This window comes from Drosophila guanche, unplaced genomic scaffold, assembly GCF_900245975.1.
Source record: "Drosophila guanche unplaced genomic scaffold, DGUA_6, whole genome shotgun sequence".
Taxonomy (NCBI): domain Eukaryota; kingdom Metazoa; phylum Arthropoda; class Insecta; order Diptera; family Drosophilidae; genus Drosophila; species Drosophila guanche.
In genome coordinates this window covers 2565882-2589601 of record NW_022995749.1, presented here as the reverse complement: position 1 = coordinate 2589601, position 23720 = coordinate 2565882, and the positions used below count along the sequence as shown (strand labels likewise).

The 23720-nt window shown below is 43.3% G+C and overlaps 1 protein-coding gene and 1 long non-coding RNA gene across 4 annotated transcripts in view; one reads left to right on the top strand and one right to left on the bottom strand.

Annotated features, from left to right (window-relative positions):
• Positions 1–3048: 3048 nt before the first annotated feature.
• LOC117585749 (A disintegrin and metalloproteinase with thrombospondin motifs 9) overlaps positions 3049–23720 on the top strand; it is a 33089-nt gene continuing 12417 nt past the window's right edge. The window contains exon 1 of one of the 3 annotated variants that reach the window (XM_034275399.1): positions 3049–3663. In XM_034275399.1, the coding sequence (XP_034131290.1) occupies positions 3259–3663 (405 nt within the window). In that variant the 5' untranslated portion in view covers positions 3049–3258. Of the gene's footprint in view, positions 3664–15072; positions 15172–17006; positions 17206–23720 lie in introns of those variants that run through there. The other 2 variants (XM_034275401.1, XM_034275402.1) reach the window with 2 other exon arrangements.
• LOC117585751 lies at positions 6533–8243 on the bottom strand. The gene is made up of 3 exons (XR_004573941.1): positions 8133–8243; positions 7581–8046; positions 6533–7508 (listed from the first exon to the last, which is right to left on the bottom strand). It is a non-coding gene; the product is annotated as an uncharacterized LOC117585751 (long non-coding RNA).

Below are 23720 nucleotides of genomic sequence, written 5' to 3'. Positions count from 1 at the left end.
AACACATAGAGAAAACGCGCTGAAGCTATGGAACAACTCACGCACATAACAACAGCAACAAAAACTCACACCCATGCACACACACACACACACACATACACACACACGAACAATCTATCCCAAATGTAGATGAACGCGCGGAATTGACTAAGAGGCCTGCGCGTGTTGGACGCACGGACGGGTAAACAGACAGTGGGTCTGACATCCGAAATCTAGAGATGCGAATATACTGATCCATAGTCTATGGCCCTTCACAGCTGAGGCCTCTGAGACCTCTTTCCTTTTTGTTGCTGGGATCTTCAAGTTGCTTGGAGGCCATTTGCCTATCAAACCTTTTGGATTTGGATCTCGGCAAACGAAATTGCATATGCAACAGTCTCAATACTAGTGGATCCGAATATGTTCATGGTATGCTAGTGCGAGTTTCTATGTTATTTTGGCATTTACTGCTAAACAAAAGTTTATGGCTGCGCGTGCTGTGGGGCGGCTACAAATGCGTTAATTATTAAGATGATACAATGCGATATAGATCTGGATATAGATACCAAACATGGATAGATAGAGACAGTGTGGCTTGTGGTCTGTGGTCTGTGGTCAGCATCTGATGGTTCCGCATTCAGTTCTCTCCAGTCGCGACTCGAGTGCTGCCTTTGATCATTAACATTTCACAGCAGCAAACGACTCTTTGGGGAGTCTTCTCATTCAGTCGTAGATTAGGCTGGTTTATAGACAGGATTTACTTTGAGGGTATGGACTGTTCGGTTCTCTCTCCTGTCTGTGGCACTTATGTATGTACTTTCCCCACAATTTTATGGTTATTTTGTAACATTTGCTGTTTGGCTGCTGTTTTATGTTGGCTGCCGGCTGGCCAGACGTTTGTTGTTAATTACAAAACAAGCGTGGCATAGCTGCTGCTGCTGTTGCTGCTGCTGCTGTTGCTGCTGCTGCATGCAACGCCCTGCTGCCGATCACTTTTCCCGGAATCTTCGCCTCAGTCAGAGGCTGTTATTCATTAGCCAAATGCCTCTCAGGCTTCCACCAGCACACACCCACACAATTCTACATCATAGTTGCTTGGGGCACTTCAATTTCATTGTTCCCCGAGGCTGCAGCAGAGAAATAGCAAATGGACAGACACAGAAGCAGCAAGCCAGGCGAAATGGATTTTTAATTTGCAACTATACTTTAATTTGGCAAACGAGCTCTCGTCTTTTAATTGATTAATTCTTACTGCTGCGCTTGATTAAAGAAAATATTTAATATACAATAAGGTCAATTGCTACATATGGTAATTTGCGATAGAAGACATTTATGTGGAAGAGTTCTCGTGCCGATGGGGCAACTATTTTTGTCCTCTGACGCGATCAGTACAACTTTGTACGTAGATTGCTCTTGACCGACATCGAATGGTTATGTATGACTGGGCATCAGGCAGATGTCGCATAAGTCTATTTACGATATTTACAATAGCATCCCTTCCTTTTATCCCAAAGTAATGAACACTCAAGGATTTGTCATAGCATGACAAAAGTTCTGGTAACTTATTTAGGAGCAGACTGTGATCGATTCATGTACGTAAATCATATGGGTGACACAAGCAAGCAACTTTCCCATCATAGCCCAAAAAGATACTGCATAGATCACATCTCTTCCGTTACTAGGTGAGCTTAACCTTATGATATCTGCGTTTATCTTAATATGTACACAGAGATAAGACTTTCAAAAGGGAAAGTCATTTGCCGTAGAGGTTATAGAACTTTGTTAGCTCTCCGTATGTATATATGTATGTACGGTATGTACATTTGCCTACATGTGCGCAAAGAATCGGCTAAATGTGTGCAAAGATTTCGGCTACCTACGTTAAGCTCTCTTACTTATGTAGTTTTTGGCGCTCTTTTAAGCCCCGCACGGCGTGAGTCTCTCTCTCTCTCTCGCTCTTGCTCTCTCTGTCACTGGTTAAGCCCGACTCGGTTCGGCTCGGCTCGGGTTTAAGTTTGGTGTATTCGGGACAACGTGTTCTGGCTGGCACTTCAGCAATGCCCAGGGCTTGGACAATCATCCTGGGCACATGGCACGTTTTACAAAAGTCCCAACAGTCCCGAGCTACATATATATTCCATCCATATCAGCGGATGAGAGAGCACCTTGTACTCTTAATGCTCGTACTCCCGCTGTTGCTGCTTCTGCTTCTGCTTCTGCTGTTGAGTCGTGTGTATGTGTGTGTGTGTGTGTGTGCTTGTTGGCAGCGATCCGTTCCAAGCGTACTGCTGATCTCGGCGGCCGTCCGACTGCGAAGAGTTGTCGCTGTCTACTGCACTGATCGGCCAGAAGCAGCGGCAGTCCGGAGCGTGAACTCGAGCGAGCCGAAACGAAAACGCTAGAAACACTTTTGTCTGGTTTTAAAATTTTGTCTTCGGGTTGCGTCTGTTTATTTTTGCGCGTGCGGCCAGCGTATTGTCCATTTGGCATTTATTTGTGTGTTTATATATCTCGATTCCGATTCCGATTCCGACTCCAGTTCCGATTATGACAGTTCCTGACAACAATGCTCCAAGAATGCTCGGCTCGGGTTCCCGCACAGCGCGACGATAATGCCATCGCTATGTGCGGATGGGTGTGTGTCTCGGCGTGGTCTTGTTAACTTTGACTTAACAACCTTCACCGGAACGCAGCTAAAAAACTCCGACTCAACTTAGTGAATGCATCTGCATCTATAGTGTGTATATAAATACTTCTACATTGTGCATAAAGCAGAAGATGATATGTGAAATAACATTGGAGATTCTCGCGATTCGGCATAAAAGATTCAGACGAAGGCGACAATGCAGACGATAGTACAAGCGCGTACACCACGACCACATAATATATCTTCATATACGTTTTATCTAAGCTAATCACTGCCTTACTGCCACCATGCTCATGTGCCTTGTCTAAATCTTCTTTATACGAACAACTACCAGCTAGCTCAATGTTGATCTTCGCCCAAGAGGCGGGTGCGTGAGTGCGCGTGCGGCGTCGACGACGACGTTAACGGTCTGGAACGGAACGGAACTGTCGCAATTCAATTAGCAAAATAAGCAAAGCCCCAAGCCAACATACATATACACAAAGTATATAGTATATACCATACCCACACACACACACACACACACACACAAACATAACGTGCGTGGCAACGAACCTGAGACAGATTTCGCGCGCATTTTTGCACGTGCTGCCACCGATCGATATCTACTGACTCTTCCGCATCCACTCACCATGCCGATGCCAAGTGCAAGGCAACGAGAGACAGAGCCGGAGCGATGCACGGCGGCCGAGTCCCATCAGCTGATAAACGGCGATGGGAGCGGGGGCGCAGGCGCCCTGGACACGATCTGTAACGACTATGCTCATGACTGTGGGAGCGCCACTCTGCGATCGACGACATCGGGCCGCAGCAACCAGACGAGCAGCACTACGATCTGCGAGACGGAGTTGGAGGCGGAGACGTGTCCGGAGGAGCAGTACGAAGACGCGGTTGATGTCGAGAGCTGTCTGCGGGGGACTCCACCAGCGAACGACCTTGACGATGCCGGTCTGCGGTACTCCTTCAAAGGCATACCGCCGGAGCTCTACTCGCCAAAGAAGGATTTCATTTACAAGCGGCCGCTGGTGGACAGACAGGTAAAGGGTTTTTTATTTTGTTTTTGCCACGGCAACCTGGCCAAATTCTGCTCATATTTCATGGCGTGATGTGGAGCTCGGATTCGGAATGGGATTCCACCGTTGACTCTGGGCCTTTTGTTTTACGATATTTCACTTATTTCTTCTTTTGTTTTTCCCTCCCTTTATTTTATTTTATTTTATTTATTTTTATTTTTCTTTATCGAAATCGGCTGGCAAAGCGAAAACCAAATTCAAGTTAATTTATTGCATTGATTCCACATCGATTTGTCGAGTTCTTTCTTTTCTTTTATAATTTTCGGTTGATTTGTCGCTATTTTGGTGTGCTCGTCTCGTTTTTTGTATTCCGCGGTGTGTGTGTTTTTTTCTCCTCTCTTTTTCGATTTTGATTAAATACCGAAGAGGCACAAAGAAAGCGTCGTCGCTGCGGTGGGGCCATCGCATTTGAATACACACGCTCCACTGCACACCCGGCAACAAAATCTAAAAAAGAAGCAAAACCAAAAAGAAGGAGAGGAAATTAGCAACATAAACGGCATCGCAACAAACAAACATTGCCAGTGGCAAATAGTTGGGTTTTATATTCTGTGACCACACCGGACAGTGGTTGTCGGAACACTGCAGCCGGTCGGTCAGTCTTTCTTCTTCAAATGTTTTTTCTTTTCCAAGTGAAGATGGGAGCTTCTTTTGAAAACAATTAGGCAAGAATTGGGGCTGAATGAGCTGCCACTGAGTCATTAGCTAGAATGATTTTCACTTGCGTCAAGAGCTCCACTGCTGATTTCTGGACATGTGTTTCCGGAACGCTACGCTTATCATATTCCCAAAAACCCTGTTCGCCGAATTTATCAGATGTTCTGCAACATGCGATAAAGATTAGAATCTTAGCAGATCCAACAGTAGGTTGAAGAGTGATAAAAATTATAAAATTAGGATACAATGTTGTCTCGCGGCTATCTCTGCTACGAGAATAAAAGTTGTGTCGTAATTATATGGTGTATGTATGTATGGTGTATGGACCCAAGCTCACACCCGTCAGTCAATCTTTCAGGCAGCAGGCTGTGACACTATGCAAATGACTGCAAATGCAGTCGAGACTTTCGGGAAACAACAATGCACAATTGCAAAAGCAACACGACATGTGTGTGTAGAGTGCAGATAATTAAGATTTAGTAATCCCAACAAGGTGTGAAAAGTGGCTGGACGAAACGTGACAATAACAAAAACGAGTACCACACAATTACTATGGCTTACAAGCCCGTTCATTAGAATTTTATCAACGTTCGCTTGGAGCGGTGTACAATGTAAAATATCGAAAACAACACGAACAAATGCACGGAACGCGAAGTTCATGAATAAATAATGTTGGTTGCGTTTTAGGAGGTGGGTCGGCGAGAGGAGTCAGGCTAAGTCGGCTGTAAGCTCGCCCCGAACTGATAACGATTGAAACGTAACCCACCCCTGGGATACGGGATAGACTCGGATGGGACTGCTGACAGCTGCCGATAGACTGTCTAGTCAAGTATGCTCGTACTACATCTATGAAAAATAGAGACAATAATATATTGTTTGCATTTCGTTTTGTTTTTTTTTGTGTTGAAAATAGATTTTCTCATTTTTTATGTGGCGCTCTGCGTCTTTGGGATACTTGCTTGTAAGTATTGTAGGGCTGTATGGTATTAGGGGCTTCTATGGGAGCGCTGTCCGATTTGTATTTCAACAATGAAATAATGTGCACAATATGTAGAATTTGAATAATATTTTCTTGTTTTCTTTTTTTTTTTTTGTTGGTTTTTTGTATATTTTTTTTTATACTTTGAGGCGTCCGTCGTCGCTTTGCGCGTGTTTCTCTGTCCCCTTGTTTTCTCGTTATTCATTTTGTCTTCAATTTATTTCGTCTACTTTAAATAAAAATGAAGAAAATTTTTAGCGTTCATTGACATTACAAAAGAGACGAAGAAATGAAAAGAAAACGAAATGTACACAAGACAAGTCTGAAATTGAACATTTGTCTGTGGCCCAACCGATCCGAACCGAAAACTCCAAGTCCATTCCATATGTGGGTGTTGTCCGATTCGCGGTGGATTCTGTTCTCCTCCCGATATATGTATGTAGTTGATGTACCCTGGCAAAATTCGGATTGCTGTGTAATGATCGTGAAATATTCTGGTCGTCTCTCCGCTCCATCGAGATGGGTAGCTTACTTTGCGATACAATAGGATTTTCGTATGCCCATTTGTATGCAAATGCGGAGGGCGCGGCCGCACAGCCCTTTCGGGCAGAGGGGTGACAAATACATAACTCTTGTCTGTAACAATAACAAAAGCCGCAATATAATTTCAAGTAAAAAATGCCAAAAATAAACCAAAATTAATGGAAGTGTGATGCCGGGGCGTGACTTTAGGGTGTTGTACTGCTGCGTCTCTCACATTTGGTTATTTTTTTGTCATTTTGATTTGAATTTATTTATTTTTTTCGGCAAAATATATTTACGTGATCTGCATGCAAGACAATTCTCTGAAGGCCCGCCCCTCCCTGCCCCGACGCGAGCCACCCACGTGCTGCAAAAGAACAAAGTCTCAACTACTCATTTTCTAGCTTAAGAAAACTGTCAAAATGGGGAACAAATATTTCTAAAACAGAAGAAAACAACTTGAACTGAACAAAACAAACTACAGAAAGCAGACGAAGTTCAGATACTCTCTTACCCAATTGTCCGCTTGAAGAAATTACACATTGACAATAAACTATGTTAGAAGAAGGGTAAAAATACCTTTTGATTTTACATATTTTATCTATATATATTATAAGAAAGTATTAATTTTCGTAGAGTATGAGCAAATATCATCAAAGCTAGCCAGAACCGACACGGCCCGAAGTGATTGCTCATTTTAATTAATTCTTTTTTAATTTATCAGTCAAGATTAATGTTGAACATGTTCAATCTGGCTAGCAGTTGGTTTCTGAAACCGAATGGGGAATTCGCTTAGCTGCGGTTTCTGTGTTAATAATTTAAATATGGATTTTAGGCAGACATTTTCAGCAAGGTATTAGCATAATTGGTGACCAATGTCCATCCCCGGCTGCCAGGCGCAGCCACTCAAGGCGAAAACACCTTTAATAATTATATCTCCAATTTTTCTTCACATTCGGTTGTGTCTTTTGTGTCTTGTCCGATCGCAGGTCGTGAATGAATTTTGCGGCAAATGATTTTGTATTTTTTTTGGTAAATACAAATTTGTTTAACTGATTTGTGGGCTTACATCAAAAGCCAGAACCGCCCCTAAGCTGGTTTTCGTTTCCACTCGATTCTGTTTGGGCCTATCTCAATGCTTTATTCGGTATTTAGTCTGTGGATCCATCCATAATAGGACACCGAACCGAAGCTCTTAATGATTTTTTATTTATTTGCTGCCATTTGTTGTGAGCCGGCTTATCGCATTTGTGTCCATTTCCAGCCAGAGCGTGTAACATAACTTTACATAAATCCATTATATTTCAGTTTTACGATACTCGTTTAATTATTTTGCCCTGCCGAATGATGGTGGCATCATCACTCTCATCCCCATGGCCTTCCCCCCCTCATGGCAAATGCTGGATCATCGAGGCATTATCATCACACATTGTCGCTTTGCATTTAAATTGGGGGGGATCGAGACGAATCATTGGGGCGGTGCGTCTTTATTCATATGCTAAACTCTTTTGCCTGAATTCAGAAGTCAAAGTGGCTCCGGGGCTCGGACTCTATTTGAAAGCAATTTTGGAACCTTGGGGCATCATCACTTTATCATCGAAGTCGAATGGGTGCGGTGCAGCAGTTCCATAAGCCGAACGCAGTTTGAAATCTGAATACAAATAAAAAGGAAGGTTCCTTAATGGCATGGTTTTGTTGTTGTTCTTATTTCTGTTTTCTTTACTTTTATTAATATTTCAAGGAGCGCAGCTTGCCGCTTAGGATCGAATTCGGAATGGGGATTTTTGCTGTTGCGCCTTTGTTTCGATTCCCAGGAATTAGACGAGGCATTGCGGTTGTTCGGCTGCGATCTATGCGGGGTGTAATTTATACATACGGGTGGCATGATTTATGAGACAATTGATGCCGTTTCGATTGCACATCAAGCATACGGTCAGTGGTCCTGCCACTGGATCTGGTCCATCCAAAGCTTTCGAAATTCAGCAGAAACGGCAGCAAAAAGGCAGCATCTAAGCTCCGTTCTTCTGGGAAGCACAAGATACATACAAACTCGCATACCTGACATCTAAAAATATAACATTTAATCGCATTATGGCCACACGCCCTCCGGTTCGTGGTGAAATCGAATATCTCTGCGCGTATCTTAGCTGCGGGGCATTTGGTTAACGGTTTCGACAACTGAGCGGCAACTAGAAACAAAACAGACACACATTTGCATACAAAATCAATTTAAAGTCATTAATAAATCGACCTGTTTTATTTATTATTTATTTACATTTCTCTCCTCGCCTCGGTCAAATATATTTCCGCCTTCGAATTTTGTATCCGATTTGAAATACCCAGTAATCAGCAGGGCTGCTCCGGCTGAGCTGTTGTGCGGGTGGAGAGCTCTGTAACAGGAAAATATACGTGTGTCCATGCAGATCAATTTATATTAATATATTTTACTTGGTGCACTCAAAATAAACCCAAGCAGCGGGTACTTATGGGTTTATGAAGTTCTCACACGCGTCGCCGTAGCGCTATTTATCTTGCCCAGACCTAGGGCCCATCTACAGCAAAACCAGCAAAAGTTCTGCAGAGCCCTACCCGAACCCAGCACCGACTGAGCCTACACCCGATCAGCTGTCAGATGATAGATAGATGTTAATTTGCATTGACAAAACTGCACGTCACGGCAGAGTTGATGTTTACCCAAATGTTTAGCACGAAAATAAACAGACTTCTGCTTACACGGTGTCTGAACACGTACATATGTATGCATATGCATATGCATATGCATATATGTATGTACATATGTATGTATGTACATAAGAGACCTGGGCTGTAGAATCGATCTGATCTGCAAACGATCTGTGAAGCTACGCTAATTAATGCTGATAGCAACAAGCACGGTACTCCTCGTACTCGTACTGCCAGCCATGCTGTAGGCCTCCTTATCTATTCGCTGGAACTGCTCTCCGAGCGTCTCCCTGAGAGGCGGCACGTTTGCCGGCACTTTGGGGCCTGGCTCAGCTGTTTCCAAGACAAACACACTTTTTGTTTAGTTTTATGACATTAGCAACAAATTAATGAAAACCTTTTTATATTTCTATTTTTGGTCTGGTCCCATGACACTCTTATTTTGATAAGAATAATTTGGAATATATTCCGAAAATTTCGCAACTCTTTCGGGCTCTCCACCATAGAATATATTGTTGTACAAGAAGAATTATTGATTAATTGCCTCGCTGGATGGCTGGCCTGTTTTCAACATTTGTACATTTAGCATGCACGATTACGGTCCAAGTCTGATCTTGGACTGTTTTTTATTTATTATTTACGCAAGTGCACTTACCCATATGCTGATGAGAATTATTTTGGTGTACTGGTGTGGGGCCGGGCCCGGGGCCGGGGCCGGGGCAGTGTGAGTGCTTCCACATTTAAATTTTATATAAAATGCACATATAAATGAAACATGAAATTCTATTTACGCAATTCGAAACATGAGCATCCCCATCCCCAGCCCATTCCAATCTCCGGCTGCCAAATAGCCTTTTGCTATAAATACCCGGGCAGAGGCAAGGGGAATGGGAAATCAATTGTAGATTAAAATATATGGGTGGTGGCATTAGCATCTTCCTTCCAACTACCCGATCGTACTACTCGTACTACTCACACTGTATATACAAAACAGTTGCTGCCGTTCGGTTTCCATGGGCACAATTCGTTTGCGTTGCTCTGGACAAAGCCCATTGCCTTCAGGCATAGCCCCGTAAAGATAGCGCGTCGAAAAGTGTCAAAAATCACATAAAACACTCTGCAAAACCCTAAGCACTCTTATTAATTTTAGCACTCCAGACAATTGCCACAAATTTGGAGGCAGGTAAAGGCGGCAGTAAAGCAGCCGTGTCAATTGCTAAACAATATAAACAAATTACTATGTTTGCCGACAGCATCGGCAACAACACAACTTCAGCCGTTGTTGAAGTCAGCCGGCAGCAGGCCCGAAATTTGTCAACCGATCCGCTCCGATCCGCTCCGATACGTCCCGAATGGCCCGAATGGCCCGAATGGCCCGAATGGCCCGAGTGCCGTTAGCTGCCGTTAGATGGCGCTGGCGATAATGGTGCACAAAAATTGTACATGATTTGCAGCATAAACATTTCAATGAGTTTGTTTAGCTGCTGTATCGGCTGATATGTATGGATATACTTGTATAAATATATGTATGGCTCCTTGCCTTGTTATTGTACAATTAGTTGTATTTATGTTGCGGCTGGTGCGGCAACGGCTGTCGCTGTCTGTCATACAATAATTAAACGACCATTAGGCGTATTTAGCGCACAGCAATGAAATTTGGGTCATTACCAAAGCAAAAGTCGGCCCAAAACAGAGGCACACACGTGCTGTCCGCCTCGCCGTTTGGATGTGTTTATTATGATTATGATTTTGATTATGATATTGGCCGGCCCGATGCCCACTCGCCAACGCATCTGTGCTTCATAAATATTATGGAATCCATAAATTAGAGCCTGCTGGCCGCCAGAGTAGTAGATACACCCAGAGTAGTGATAGAAGGCGAAAATCTAAGGCTGATACTCGTACAAATCGCAGCTGTGCGGCTCGATGATACTTCGAATATTGAGGCGTGCGTGAACAATTTGAGGCGTGGGAACTCTGTCGCTTGGGTTCTCAGTCTCTGGTGTGGCTTCAGATCCCACTTCCAGTCCACCATTCGCCATCCGCAATTCTCAATGAATGTGGCCGCAAGCTGGCGTTGCTCTTTCACGTCAAAGAACTGTGGGTATGGTCGGGTTTGTCCAGGTTTTGGCCCCAGGGCGCCTGGTTCGTGTTTATGGGCTCACTGACAAACTGACAACCAAACTCAATTATGGCCTAATGAAATCGGCAATTGGGAGGAAAGAGACAGTCGGCCAGCAAATAATGAGAGCTGCCAACGCCCCGCCGAACCGCCAAGAAACAGAATTAATTATTGTTAACCGTAACAGTTTTTGTTTGTAAACCTGCCAGGCATGCGTCAAGGAAATTGGGTCAAACTGTATGCTCTGGGCGCCAGAATTAAAGTTATCCAAAAGAAACTTGTTTGGACCACAAGTGAAAAGACATTTTGGCTCATACATGCAGTAGTAGATGCCTTTTGGTGTGTGTCCCCGTGTCCCTCCTCCACAAATGAACTCTTGTTCAATTTGTCATGCTCGAGCGTGACAATTGAATCGGCAATCGATCTGTCCCTGCTAAGCCAGCAGATTGATGGCAGACCTCTAGCAAATTAGAATAAGAACGTGTGGTGGTGGCTCCGATTGGGGGTCATAAATACGCGCGGTTAATGCCGGTTAACGCCGTAAAATAAGGAGGGACAATGCAAATCGACAAACAATTGTCAGGCAATACCCGGTACGGTACATTTGTATGGATAGTACAAGCCATTGATTTCGCAACTTATGGCCCCTGGTGTGTATCGATCTGACGATCTGACGATTTAACGATATGATCGTGGGGGAAGCTTGGCTCTGACTCTGAGCAGATGTGCGTTGAAAAGAGCAATGCACATACAGTGTGTGGCACACCTTTCGATTAGGACTGCCCCAACTGTTTAGTCACTTTGCTGAAACTACGACGGTGGGTTGAGCCACTAAGAAAACATTGTCTGTGGCTATGTGGGTCTGCTTACCCACCAAGAGTATGGGTTCGAATGTGTGTACATTCGCTGCTTTTCAAGTACATCAACCTCGAGTGGATCTCGTTAGGCCAGCCAAATAGAATACACTTGGGCAGCGGGCAAAACTGAGTAATTCAAATCATAAATATTAATTTATGCGTATAAATGGCCTTATTTGCTGCCCTCTACAAGCTGCCACAATAAATCGAAAGCCTTCGACTGCACTGGTTAGCCCACTTGCGGAGCCCACCAGCTACCAAATTGGATGGCCGAGACGAATCGACAGATATACAAAATAGAGCTGAAGTGGTTCCTCCATTAATCCAAAGCGATGCGCCAAATTTGCATGAAGAGTCTGACTTGCCATGCCGTTCGCTCCTTTTTTGTACTAAACGCCGTACAATTAAATTTAAGGCGAAAATTCCACACACATTGTCGTGATTGTCACGAAGCAATCAAATTTGAGTTTGTGTCTCCTATTAATAAAACATTATTCGTATACAGACAGATTTCCTCCTTTGTGGTAGGTACAATTCAAAAGCCCTCTTGTCTCCCGGAAACTGTAAAGAACTTTGCCCTATCCATTGTATTTACAAATCGTTTATGGCTGAGGCTGAAGATTGTTTTTTACGCATTTGGTTCCCTAACAGAGAGAAACCAGCTGTGCGCCCAAAGAGCCGTAATTATTGGACTCGGCGAGTCGACTGGGCCAATTGTTTGTTGGCTCTTGTAAACATGTCAAAGCGAAAATAAACTAATTGCCCCGGCATATCCGACAGCTGCGAGAATCCGTATTCAATATCTATATAAAATAGAGGATGGTGGATGCCACCAATTTGGCTTTACATGCGAGTAGTAGTGTGGACCAGACTACAAGGTTAACACGCTTGTACGAGTATTCTGCCTAAGACTTTCATATTTTGAATGCCAAGTGTGATGGGCGCTGCTAGGCGATGACTTTTCGAACAGATGCCTGGCAGATTCCGAGCGAATTACAGAGGGCACACATTAATTTTTGATGGCGTCTAATTGTCAGAAATAAAAACGGCATTTTAATGGAGTCCACAGATCTTTCGTCTAAAATACTGGCAATTGTGTCTTGTCATGGCTGCGTCAAGCTGTTGGATGATTCTTGTAAAATTCCCAATACACAATTCCCAGACAATAATAGCAATTTCAACACATTTTGTTGAGAACTGTCAAAAAAATAAAGAAATTCCAGCAGTACAGTGGCCATCATCAACAGTCGTCCCAGTCGTCCCAGTCGTCCCAGTCTTGTTGCCATTCGCTTGCCTAGTTAATGAAAATAATCTCTTTTGATGGATTGAACAGCAGCAGCGATTCAACCCAACCCAAGCCGACCCAACGCACTCCGATCACCAGTAACCAGTCACCAGTCCAAGAAACCAAAGCAAAGCCCCGATCCCGATCCGAGCCCAGCTTTGAATGGACCACCACTGACAACTGCCATCGCCATGAACTCTACTGAGTTTTGTTTTTCGGTTCAATTCATTGTCTTTATGGTGTGTCGTTTTTGTTGTTGTTGTTGTGGTTGTTGTTGTTGTCTCTGGTGCGTAATAAAATAATACCGAAAAATTTATTAATTTTTATGGTTTATATTTTGTTGATTTCTTTTGGGCTGCGTATGAGAAGTGTTTCAGCAACAAACGGCTTTTCACAGATGCTCAAACGAACGAGATAAGTACATTAAGTATATGTGAACAGACACTCTTCCCCGCTCTTGTACCGAACCAGAGCATACCCTACCAGCTGAGATCTTTTTCGGGTTCATTCCCGATAAAGCCGGCTCCATTTTGGCTCAGTTGGATCGGCCAGATGAGCCACAGATTGGTGGCATTTGGTGGGGTATTTGCATTCACAGGGATCTAAATGAATTCGCATTTAGTCAAGTGGGACTTATCTGATCCTTTCCCTAGGCGCGAAACAATTTGTTTCGTTCTCTCGCTGCTCGACAGTTCCGGTTCAAAGTTTTTGGCTCGACTTTTCGTGTAGGGCACTTGCCCGGCTCAATTAACTTAGATCTTATCTTGTGGGCCGCCAGCGTGCTCGCTCAGTCTCAGTTTCAGTCTCAGTCTCAGTGTTAGGGGAACCCGTCTTATCGCTGGCTTCGGGTAAACCAGTTTTACATACAAGTAATCTCAGCTTTTGCTTCGTACTCGTCTTCGGCTGCTCTTGGCTGCTGTCGGCTTGAATCGACTTTGTGGGCGCAAACGGAAATTTAATGAAGCGTTAATAAGTACCCACACAGGGCCTTCAAGCCAAAGAGAAAAGGGTTCTTAAATACCTCTTTGGGATATTCTGATATGTATCGACAAAGGCAAGAATGTCATGTATGTTGTTAACTCTCCAGGGCCCCACTTAATTCGTTTCAAAGAGATTACTTTTTGGTTCTTTTTTCGCATGATCATAAGATACTTTTCTTGATGGAAGGGCCCGGCGTTCCATGTAGAATACATACATCCATGTGTGTGTGTGTGTGTGTGTGTGTGTGTGTATGTGGGGTATGTAAATACTATGGCATGCTGGGCCTCTGCCTTTTGCTGGGAATTGTTAAATCCATTGAATGTTCTCATTAGTGTTTGTACAGTTGTTGTAATTAAGAGCAGCAAATGGTGTTGTTCTCTGTCGGAAAGTTCTCCAATCAGACCCCGAGACATATGAATATCATGGACAGAGCAATTTTTTCAGCCCATTTTTCATTAAATTGTAATCATAATTCATTAGGGTATTATACACACCATCCAAAAAATCGCCTCCGCCCCAAGCTGCTGCTGCTGCTGCAAAGTAATAAGAGGCACAACATTTGACAGCAGAGACAGCGCCCTTCCTTCCTTGTCTGTCTGGCCGTATATGTGGCAATGTTGCTGTAGCTTTTGCCATTGCTCTTTTGTTTCTGTTGCTGTTCTCTTGGGCGCAGCTGTTGCCGAAGCCAGCAGCAGCAGCAGCAGCAGCAGAGTTAGTGCCATCAGCATCCCACCAACACCAGCGTCAAGTGATCTTTCAGTCGCTCGCGTGACTCTGAGCTGATCATATTTGCCTGCTCCTCCAACGCGGACACACGGAACGCAACGCACCGTATGCAAAACAAAAGTCAAAGGATTCCGCTGGATCCAATCTTCTGCATGTGTATGGCTGTGCCCAATTTACGTCGAGGCTTGGCCCGCTTAAACGCATTACAAATCGCGCAGGCGCAGCCCCACAACAGTTTAGTGAACCCGGGTTCGCGGTTCGCGCTCCTTTTTGGGCCTTCGACTCGTGAGGAGGAGTCTGGTGTCGCTGGAGTGCAGTGTCGCTTAGTGTGATCTTGCCACATTTATGTGGCAGCTGTCGTTCCCTTGCACGAGTATCCGCCTCTGCACAGATATTGGCTGCGACGAGCCTGTTCGGTTTACATTTGCAGCCAAGCGGAAATTGCATGTTGGCGTGGCGTCTGCGCGTCGGCTCAGTGCTTGTTCATGGGCCTAAAGTGCAGTGAAAATTCAATAAAACTCATCGAAAACATACAGCAAAAAATAAGCGCAATTTATCAAGCAACATAAACCGAAAGATGTCGACATCTACAGGCGATTTGCTTCTGGACAGGGAGCAGGTGAAGCCCGGCGCGCCCATGGCTATCCAGCAGATCATAAAGGTATTCTCTTATCCAATATAATTGTATATCCACCTGCATCAGTGCTTAAATTTGCTCAGTCTCACTCTGTCACTCTGTCACTCTGGGATGGGTTCGACCTCAGTTGTTGTGCCATAAAAAAGCTCTCTCAAAGTGCGAATCATAGAGCTATTGCCTTGTTTTCGCATACTGTAAGTAGTTGCAATCATAAAAGCGATTACGATTACGACCCAATTATGATTTTATATGCCACTAATTGGGAAATCAAAGCAAACAGGCAAACGTTTAAGAGTTCTTTTATTGGGTCGTGCGACGTGGGATCTAGCAGTGGCCCACAGATCATCGATAGAAGCGAACCATCATCTCATCTTACTTTTGAGCTTTTGCCGAAATATACATAGAAAATCGAATTGCCGGTTGAGCAAGTTTAATCGCTCAATAAACAGTGGATATATGTTGTATACATATATAACTACATTTGTTTGTCGCATTAATGTCACTGATTCAGGGACAATACCATAAATTAGAGTTAATTAAAGTGCAAATAGCCGAGAGACTGAAAAGAGCCGGAGCGGCCGTTTGCATAATAAATTGCATACTTCCTGGAAGCCAAAGACAAAGTCAGTGGTCCAAAAATACCCACTAAAGATCAACGCTCCCACATGGCGAACGAACGGATTTCAGAATTATTGCCTTATGTCACAGAGCGCGGGCGAGGCACGAGAGTATGTCATAGACTTTTGGCAATTAGAGCCAAAGAAACAAAACAGCAACGAAACGACCACGAACAGAAGATAGACGACGGCAATTTTCAGAAAAGTCCCCAAAATACCGACTGAAGCTGAGGCGTTTCGTTTTTATTTGGTCATAAATTCGTGCGAATAGGGCAGGGCAGGGCAGGGCATGGCAGAGCGCTGGTGCACAGCATCGACCTAATGAACCATAAACACCCACCGAGGACAGTTGTGGCAGGCACTCCTTTCAGAACTGATCTTGGATTATGTCACGGCACCAATTCTGGCCACTTGAAAATATGCATTCGGAGACAAACCAGTTGGGAGCAAAAGCACACGCAAGGAATCTCCTCCGGTGGCGCTACAGTCAAGTGCGAGACCCACAGGGCGCCAGAATTGCTGGCATTCTTCTTCTTCAGAGATATTTTTGCAAGTATTTTCACCGCATTTATCAGATTGTCACAATCCGTTGCAGATGGTTGCAATCGAGAAGTGCGATATTATTAGTTCTTGGCACACAGAACATTTCAATGCTCGCACTCGTAGAAAACAAAAAAGCAAATGCAAATAGCGACTAGCGACTAAAAAATAGAGCATATTAGAGAGCATATAGCAGAGGCAAGAGAACTCCTGTGTGTTGGTCATGAGAATATATGAAAAAATAAATTCTAAAATTATTTCCAAGAGAAACAAATTTCGGCTAGAGGTGGCAGCGTGAGGACAGCATTAGATCCGAGAAAGAGCGATAGGGAAACATGGTCAGAAAGCTCTTTTTTTCATGTTACACACACACACACACACACACGTTACTCCTTGGCTTGGGGATTAGGCGATTGAGTGGATTTGGGAATTCAACAAATCCGATTCTATCACCTGCACACACTTTCACGTACGCACAGGTTTCCCGCTAGATTGTTTACGTATGCCGCGCGAGCGCTTCAGAGAAAACTGAAAACCTACCCAGAGCAGGAAAATGGTGTGAAAATTGTATGTTGGCCGAGACTCTTCCTTCAGTCTGCTTTCGAATTTCGCACAAGATCTGCACAAGCAACCGAACGAATTCGCGTGTTTTTTTAAATGTCGAGTACTGAGCAAAAATTATAAATATTCAAATTGCAGCGGAAATGCAAAAATAGTGTAAATATAAATTCGTATAAAATTGCATAAGTTCGTTTTGATGTGATAAATGTCATATATGCACATATTACTCATAGGCGTCCGGTGAATTTTTTAATTTTCTTCGCTTAAACTGAGAAAATTGGGAATAGTTTGTGCAGATAAAAGTGCTCACAGTTCTCATATACGAGCTATTTACTCAGAGGTAAATATAACCAATCTCCAAAATATACATATATAATATCACAAGGGACCTACCACAACAATAAATGATCAAAATTCACAAATAACAACTAATTATTTGTCTTTTTTCGTATAAATCAAGACGCTAATTTTGTGAGGAATTAAACGATGCAATATATAAGCATACATAAGTATCTATCTATCATCAGGCTGATATATATACTTCCATTATAGAATGCCATTTATTGTCGATCGTCTGCCTATGCTCTAAAGAAAAACTACTTAAGGCAATTGCTTACACACAGTGGCTGCTAATATTAATTTGTGAAATTCCTAAGGGTAAAATATTTGGGCATTCATTTCGAGTTTGCCTACTATGTATGAGTGGGATAAGAAATCTATTTTTAATGGATATTTTACACGATTGAAACAAATCGAACCGAAATTGAAATTGAAACTGAAATGTTTATGCAAAACTTTCACACATTTCGGCGCCGCTCTGAACAGAGGACCAAAATCGAAATACTATAAAAATCGAAAATTAAGTAAACATGGCCGGCCCTTTACTAAAAATAGTCCAGTTACCCGGCAATATTCTGGGTGTAGGAAAAGTGAGAAAGGAGATGAAAATAATTAGTTAATATTTTTGCAAGCTCTGTACAGGCGTCCGCGTAACCAAACAAAACACAAGAGAAATGTGCGTGCAGAAAATGTTGAGAAAATAAACAAAAGAAAAAAAAAAAAACAGAAATTGGGCTAAAAAAAAGTTTAGACAAATGATGAGTGAGAGAAGCTTTGAGGTTAGATTTATGGTAAAATAAAATTTCCAATAGCAACAACGCGCCAAAAAGAAAGAAAAAAAGAAGAAAGAAATTCTAGGTTTGGAAGGCCGAAGCAGCACATACCCTTGCAGATCGAACTATCAAATAAAACGGTCAGATGCTAGTCTTTACAGCTGTATTAATTAACAATATATTCATTTTAAACTAGAAAACTGTTGTTCAGAAAGATGGCCATAATATAGTAGCCGTATAAAGGGTATTGCACGGGAATGGAAATTAGAGCAATCGAGGATGCTGATGCCGATGCCGATGCCGAGGCGATGCCGGTGCCGGTGCCGGGTACCAAAATAGCACAAATCTTTTTTTACTCTAGTCGTTTTTTTATATTTATTTCACCTTCCTTTTTGTGTACTTGCCATTGGGTTTTTTAGTCTTTGTTAACAGACAGAAGCGTGTCAGAATTTTGATATACGAGTATTTGTTTGAGATGAACTCGTGTGTGCATCGAGTCGAACGATTGTCGGCCCAGGAAAGGCTATAAAAACTATGATATAATATATTCAGAGAGGCAGCAACGAGGAAACAATAAAATTGTTTAATTAATTTACCCAAAAAAGCAAAAGAAACCAAGCGAAAGCACCGAAAGCCAAAAAGTTTCATTATACAAAAAAAATAAAGAAAAATTGCAATAAAAATTGTGATATATGCAAGGCATAAACAAAGAAATTATAAATATATATACCGGCAGTTTGACAATAAATAAAGCACAAGAAACAAAAAGCAGCAGAAACAAAACATGATATTAAATATGTAAAATGAAATAAAAATAAATACATACAGACGAAACACTAAAATAATAACTGTGGCACATGTGGGGGTCGAGAGCTGAGTGCCGTGCCTCTGGTGTCTGTCTGGTGAATTTTTTCTGCCGGATTTATTGGCCGCGACTAGACATCCTCGCTATGAATTACACATTCAGATACAGATACATGTCTACTCGTACATCAATCTATTTCTAAGGCGCTTGTGACATTATTTTGAGCTTTGCAATTTGGAGAACAGCCGGCGGCCAATACATTTATTGGATAGAGAAAAAATAAAACAAACTGAAATGACGGCGTTAATTTTATTCCTAAATATCTCTGAACCGTTAATAAATAGCAGAAAATGTGCTTATAGCTAAGTGGGGGGTGTTAAAATGTTAAAATGGTTTTTGGCTTGCATTAGCATAATGCATTAGTGGGCGAGTAGGAAGCAGCGACTGAAGGGGTCACCGCGCGACTATCACGATAGTCTTCCGATGCCTGCACTGGTTGGCCCGTCATTATGGAAGCCGCTAATAGATATGTATATCTCTAAGCTGATGTTTTCGCTGTCTCCGTTGACAGACAACACACGATACGGCGACTGTTGACTACGCATATGCAAAACGCAAACCCGAAGAAAGAAACGTGTCGGAAGTTGCACGACAGCAAAACACTCTGAAATTCTCATAACTCTCGTTTAACGTTTATATAACATTTGTATGATTACTTGCTTTACTTGACCTGTTCGTGTTAGTCTTATTTTTGTGTTGTTTACACTTTTATTTTGCCTTTGTTTGTTGCTCTTTCTTTTGTCCGGCCTCAGTGTTGTGCACGCGTTGCGATTGCGCTTCCTTTTGCGGGCCATTGTTGCTTCCGTTTACTGTAAAGATCATTTGTTATGCGCCAGAGGCTGCGAGATAGGAGCGATCCTCCGCCCCCTTGCAGGGCAGACCAATCAATTTTAATTATCGAACAAATTAATCAGTCGCAACTTTCGTATCATTAAGATTAATGATGTCGGTCAAGTTGTGTGGCAACGGCAAGTAACACGAAAGAATTATTTAGTCGCTGTTGCGACTCAAACTTACCCGCTAATGAACAGGATAATATAATATACGAATATTATTGAGACAATCCATAATGAATGATAATAATGATGGCCAAATGAGGTGCATTAAAGCTCGATAATTATGCAAACCGCTGGCAATTAAATGTCTCTGTGGGGGAAGCACAGAAATACTCAATCATTGAAGCTAATCAGCACACTTCCTTATACCTTATCTGAGAGCTCGCACCTACACCCTATATTCCATATACCCTCGTGCTCTTCGAGTAATGGGTATAACAATAGACCCATCGTGATCACTGGCTATGCAAATACCGCACTTTGCTGAACTCGAACTTGAGTGTATCGCCACAAGCCGTGGCAAATGCGATTAAAGCGCGTATTAATTGCTCGTTTAATTAGGAGCCTGATACATATGTACATATACGTGAACGGACAGCATGCTCCAGGAGTATTTCCCAGTCCCTAATGGCCCGATCTTAATTCAAAACAATAAATACTTGTCGCGCTGCAAAGAGTGCACTGACCTCTTCCAAATAATTTTGATATGCCCCGACATGTACATACATATACTGCGGCATAAAGAAATGCTTATGCGGGTAATTCATACATACAAATGTACATAAATCGGTGGGTCTGATTCATATGTCCCGTTGGCATTGTTTCGGGGAATAAGTGAAACGGGAATCGAGACGAAAATCAAATTCACAAATGCAGTTGGGTGTATGGCAGAGGCAGGGGGTCAGTGACGTGCGTCAACCATCAACAACCATATCCGACAGATACAAAATGTACACGAATGGGACGCTGCGACAGCGTCTGCGATGTAATGAATAATTTATAAAATGCAGACGCAGGCAGGGTTTCATCCGTCCCTCTCCGAAATCTGAATGAATCGGGAAAGACATCGTCTTGAGCTCAACTTCAGCCTTTTTAGCATGCACTTCATGGACCTGGCTGGTGGAGGAGGAGCAAGAGAGGGCCTGCTAATGAAGCTATGGCGACTGGCAGACTGAAATACGAGCAGAGCAGCACAAAGCCGGGCCAGGCCAGGCGAGCATATGTTCATGCAAATTTTCAGCGATTAAAAAGCCATAACTTACAGTATCAACGCAAAGCGTTGAGGTTAATTGACAGACGGCCAGACAAACTCGCCCAGCACCAGACAGTGCTCTGAAATGAACGTTGCACATAAAATAAACACACAAAAATGACAATAACTAGAATAAATGAAACCGTCCGAAGGTTTCTCAAAAGCTTTTCCGCATAGTTCCCCAGCCTTCTGTGCACATTACCAGTGTCAGCACGAGGAATGCAACTGGAGCAGACCGGCACATGTTCTTCGGATTACATTACACACACTTGCTCCTGGGATCCGAAAGATCTCCCATTGAGCGCAGCGTGTTGGGCTTCGCCGGAACCGAATATAATACAAAGTCGAACTGATGATGGTCTTTTCCCTGGAAGAGCATTCTTGCACTGAACTGCTATCTGGCGAAATTCCCACACATATGCTTACTCAGGAGGAATGCGGGTGCTCGGGAGATGGGCCCTTGGTGTAGCCAATTGACCATCGACGTAATCGATACAGCTCAACGGGGCCGACGGGGAATCTTCCTCAGAATGAGCCGAAGATTGATACTCTTAATTCTTAATTCGTGATGTTTCCTTAATGCGATGATTGATGTGGCGCCATTCCGCGCCAATGAAATGCAGTTCTGTGGGGCCCATATGGGGGTCTCTGTTCCTCTTTTTATTCCGTTGATTTCAAGTCAGGGTGACAGTGACACTGACAATGACGAGGGCCGGCGCCGCCCCCACCTTGGTTCTCGTTCCGTAGAACATTTGACAGACAGACAAGTCAACATTCTGAACAGATCCTTGGCACGCTCTTCTCTTGTAGCTAATCAGTGCTTTCGGAATGCTGAGAAGATGAAATAAACCAGGCACTGCATAAAATTCGCATAAAATGATTGGAAATTCCCCAGCAGCATAAGGCGGACTGGCAATGGGTAATGGGCATTCCATATAGTTCTGCTTAGATCTTCATTGTACTTTGAACGCCTCCCCGCAATGCTACCATAATTCTTGTCTTCGTCGAGCATATAAAATAGATGGCTCTCACCTGTGGGTATATTTTCTTTATCCCGCTGAAAGTCTTAATTGGCCACAGTGTGTTTGGTTTCTTAACTCATAATTTCCCCATTGGTTTCGTGGTTTTACATATACATAGATTCAAAGAGTGCTCCCGCCATGTATGCCTGGTCAGCAGTGAGTCAGGCATTGACCATTTACCTGTGAGTAGCATAGGGAATTTCAGTCTGTGTGTGGCGCAGGAAAAATAATATAAATGTCTGACTATTTTTATTTAATTACCGCGAGTATTTCACTCATCATAAACGTGTGCGTGTGTTCATATTTAGACGTGAATGTATTGGGATTTAGGGATGAAAATAGCCCTGCTTAATGACTCAAGTCGGCGACGGGATATTGCTAGAGGTGCGAAGAGACGTGGGCCGTTGCAAAATTCGGAGGCACGTCACGTGCATTGTCTGGGGACTGCAGTTAATATACGAGGCCCATGGCCTCCATACTAGACCCCCATTTGGCTGACGTTTTTCCAATTCTTTTGGTAGAAATGCAATTCATCAAACTGCTCGTTTGGCATTCAATTGGGAATTTCTGATTAACTTGACAGTCAATTTCGATGCGGAGACTGCCATTCAAAATAAAACCCCTCCATTTGTAATTTGCCAGCGCATTGTCAACGTCGATGTCAAGGCAGGGAATACGGAGAGAGACCCCACCAGCATTCAATCCAACAGAGTAAACAACATGTTTACATGACCGTCGATAGTCGATAGTCGATGCTGATCAACAAGCACGACAAGGATGATGGGATCGAATAGGATGGGTTGGGTTGGGTTGGGATGGGTCTGGCAATAGCTCAATTGAGATGTCAGACTGTGGCAGCTGCGGCTCGTAACTCAAACGCATAATCAGAGACAATTAAAAACTGCACTCCCCGAGGCAGAACAATGCACAACGATTTTTAAAGAGGCAACAAAAGCGGGAAAGTCGAAGTGAGAAATACCCTGAAAATATACACGATCAATTTATGCCTCTGCGTTGCAAGCATCTGGACAGAATCATGATACCCTGTGCAAGGATATGATAATAAGATTCGGAGAACAAAAGCAAACAGCAAACGTGTCGATCGTGGTGTTGGCACTTCAAGTTTATTCACATTTCCTTTCAACACACAAAGTGCAAAACGGAAAACGGAAAACGGAATATACCCGCACTCGCACTCAGACTCTTGTTTGCTCACTTGTTTGTTTGTTCGCCGAAGAGTCGGCGTTGCGATGAGAGGATTCATTCCATGCCTGAGGAGAGCACATGGTCAGCCGGCCGGCAAACAGACAAGCAGACAATGATGCCCATTGTTTTCCCAAGGCAGTCAAGCCAACCAATACGCAACTGCTGCATACACAAAGGCGTTTGAGCGGTGCATCAGGTATGTCGGAGACGTGTCCGTGTGCGCATTTGTTTTCATTGTGCCACAAGATTGAAATTTTGAAATATTTATGACACGAACAACAATGCAAATGCAAATGCAAATGCAAATGCAAAGACTGCTGCAGCCGTGTCATTGACACTGACACAAGACAAGGACGCTGACAGCTGAAGGCGATCGTCTCAACCAGTCGCTCAGTTGCTCCGCGGAGAGTGGAATAAGAAGACGCCGCGTGTGCTCCACATAAATAGGTTTCCCGCATTCCGAATGCCAATTACATTTGTTTAGACTTGGAACAGCTATTAGTTAAATTAATAGAGCTGTTGCGGCTGCTCTGCTGCCTTTTTATGTGCAACCTGAGCGAAC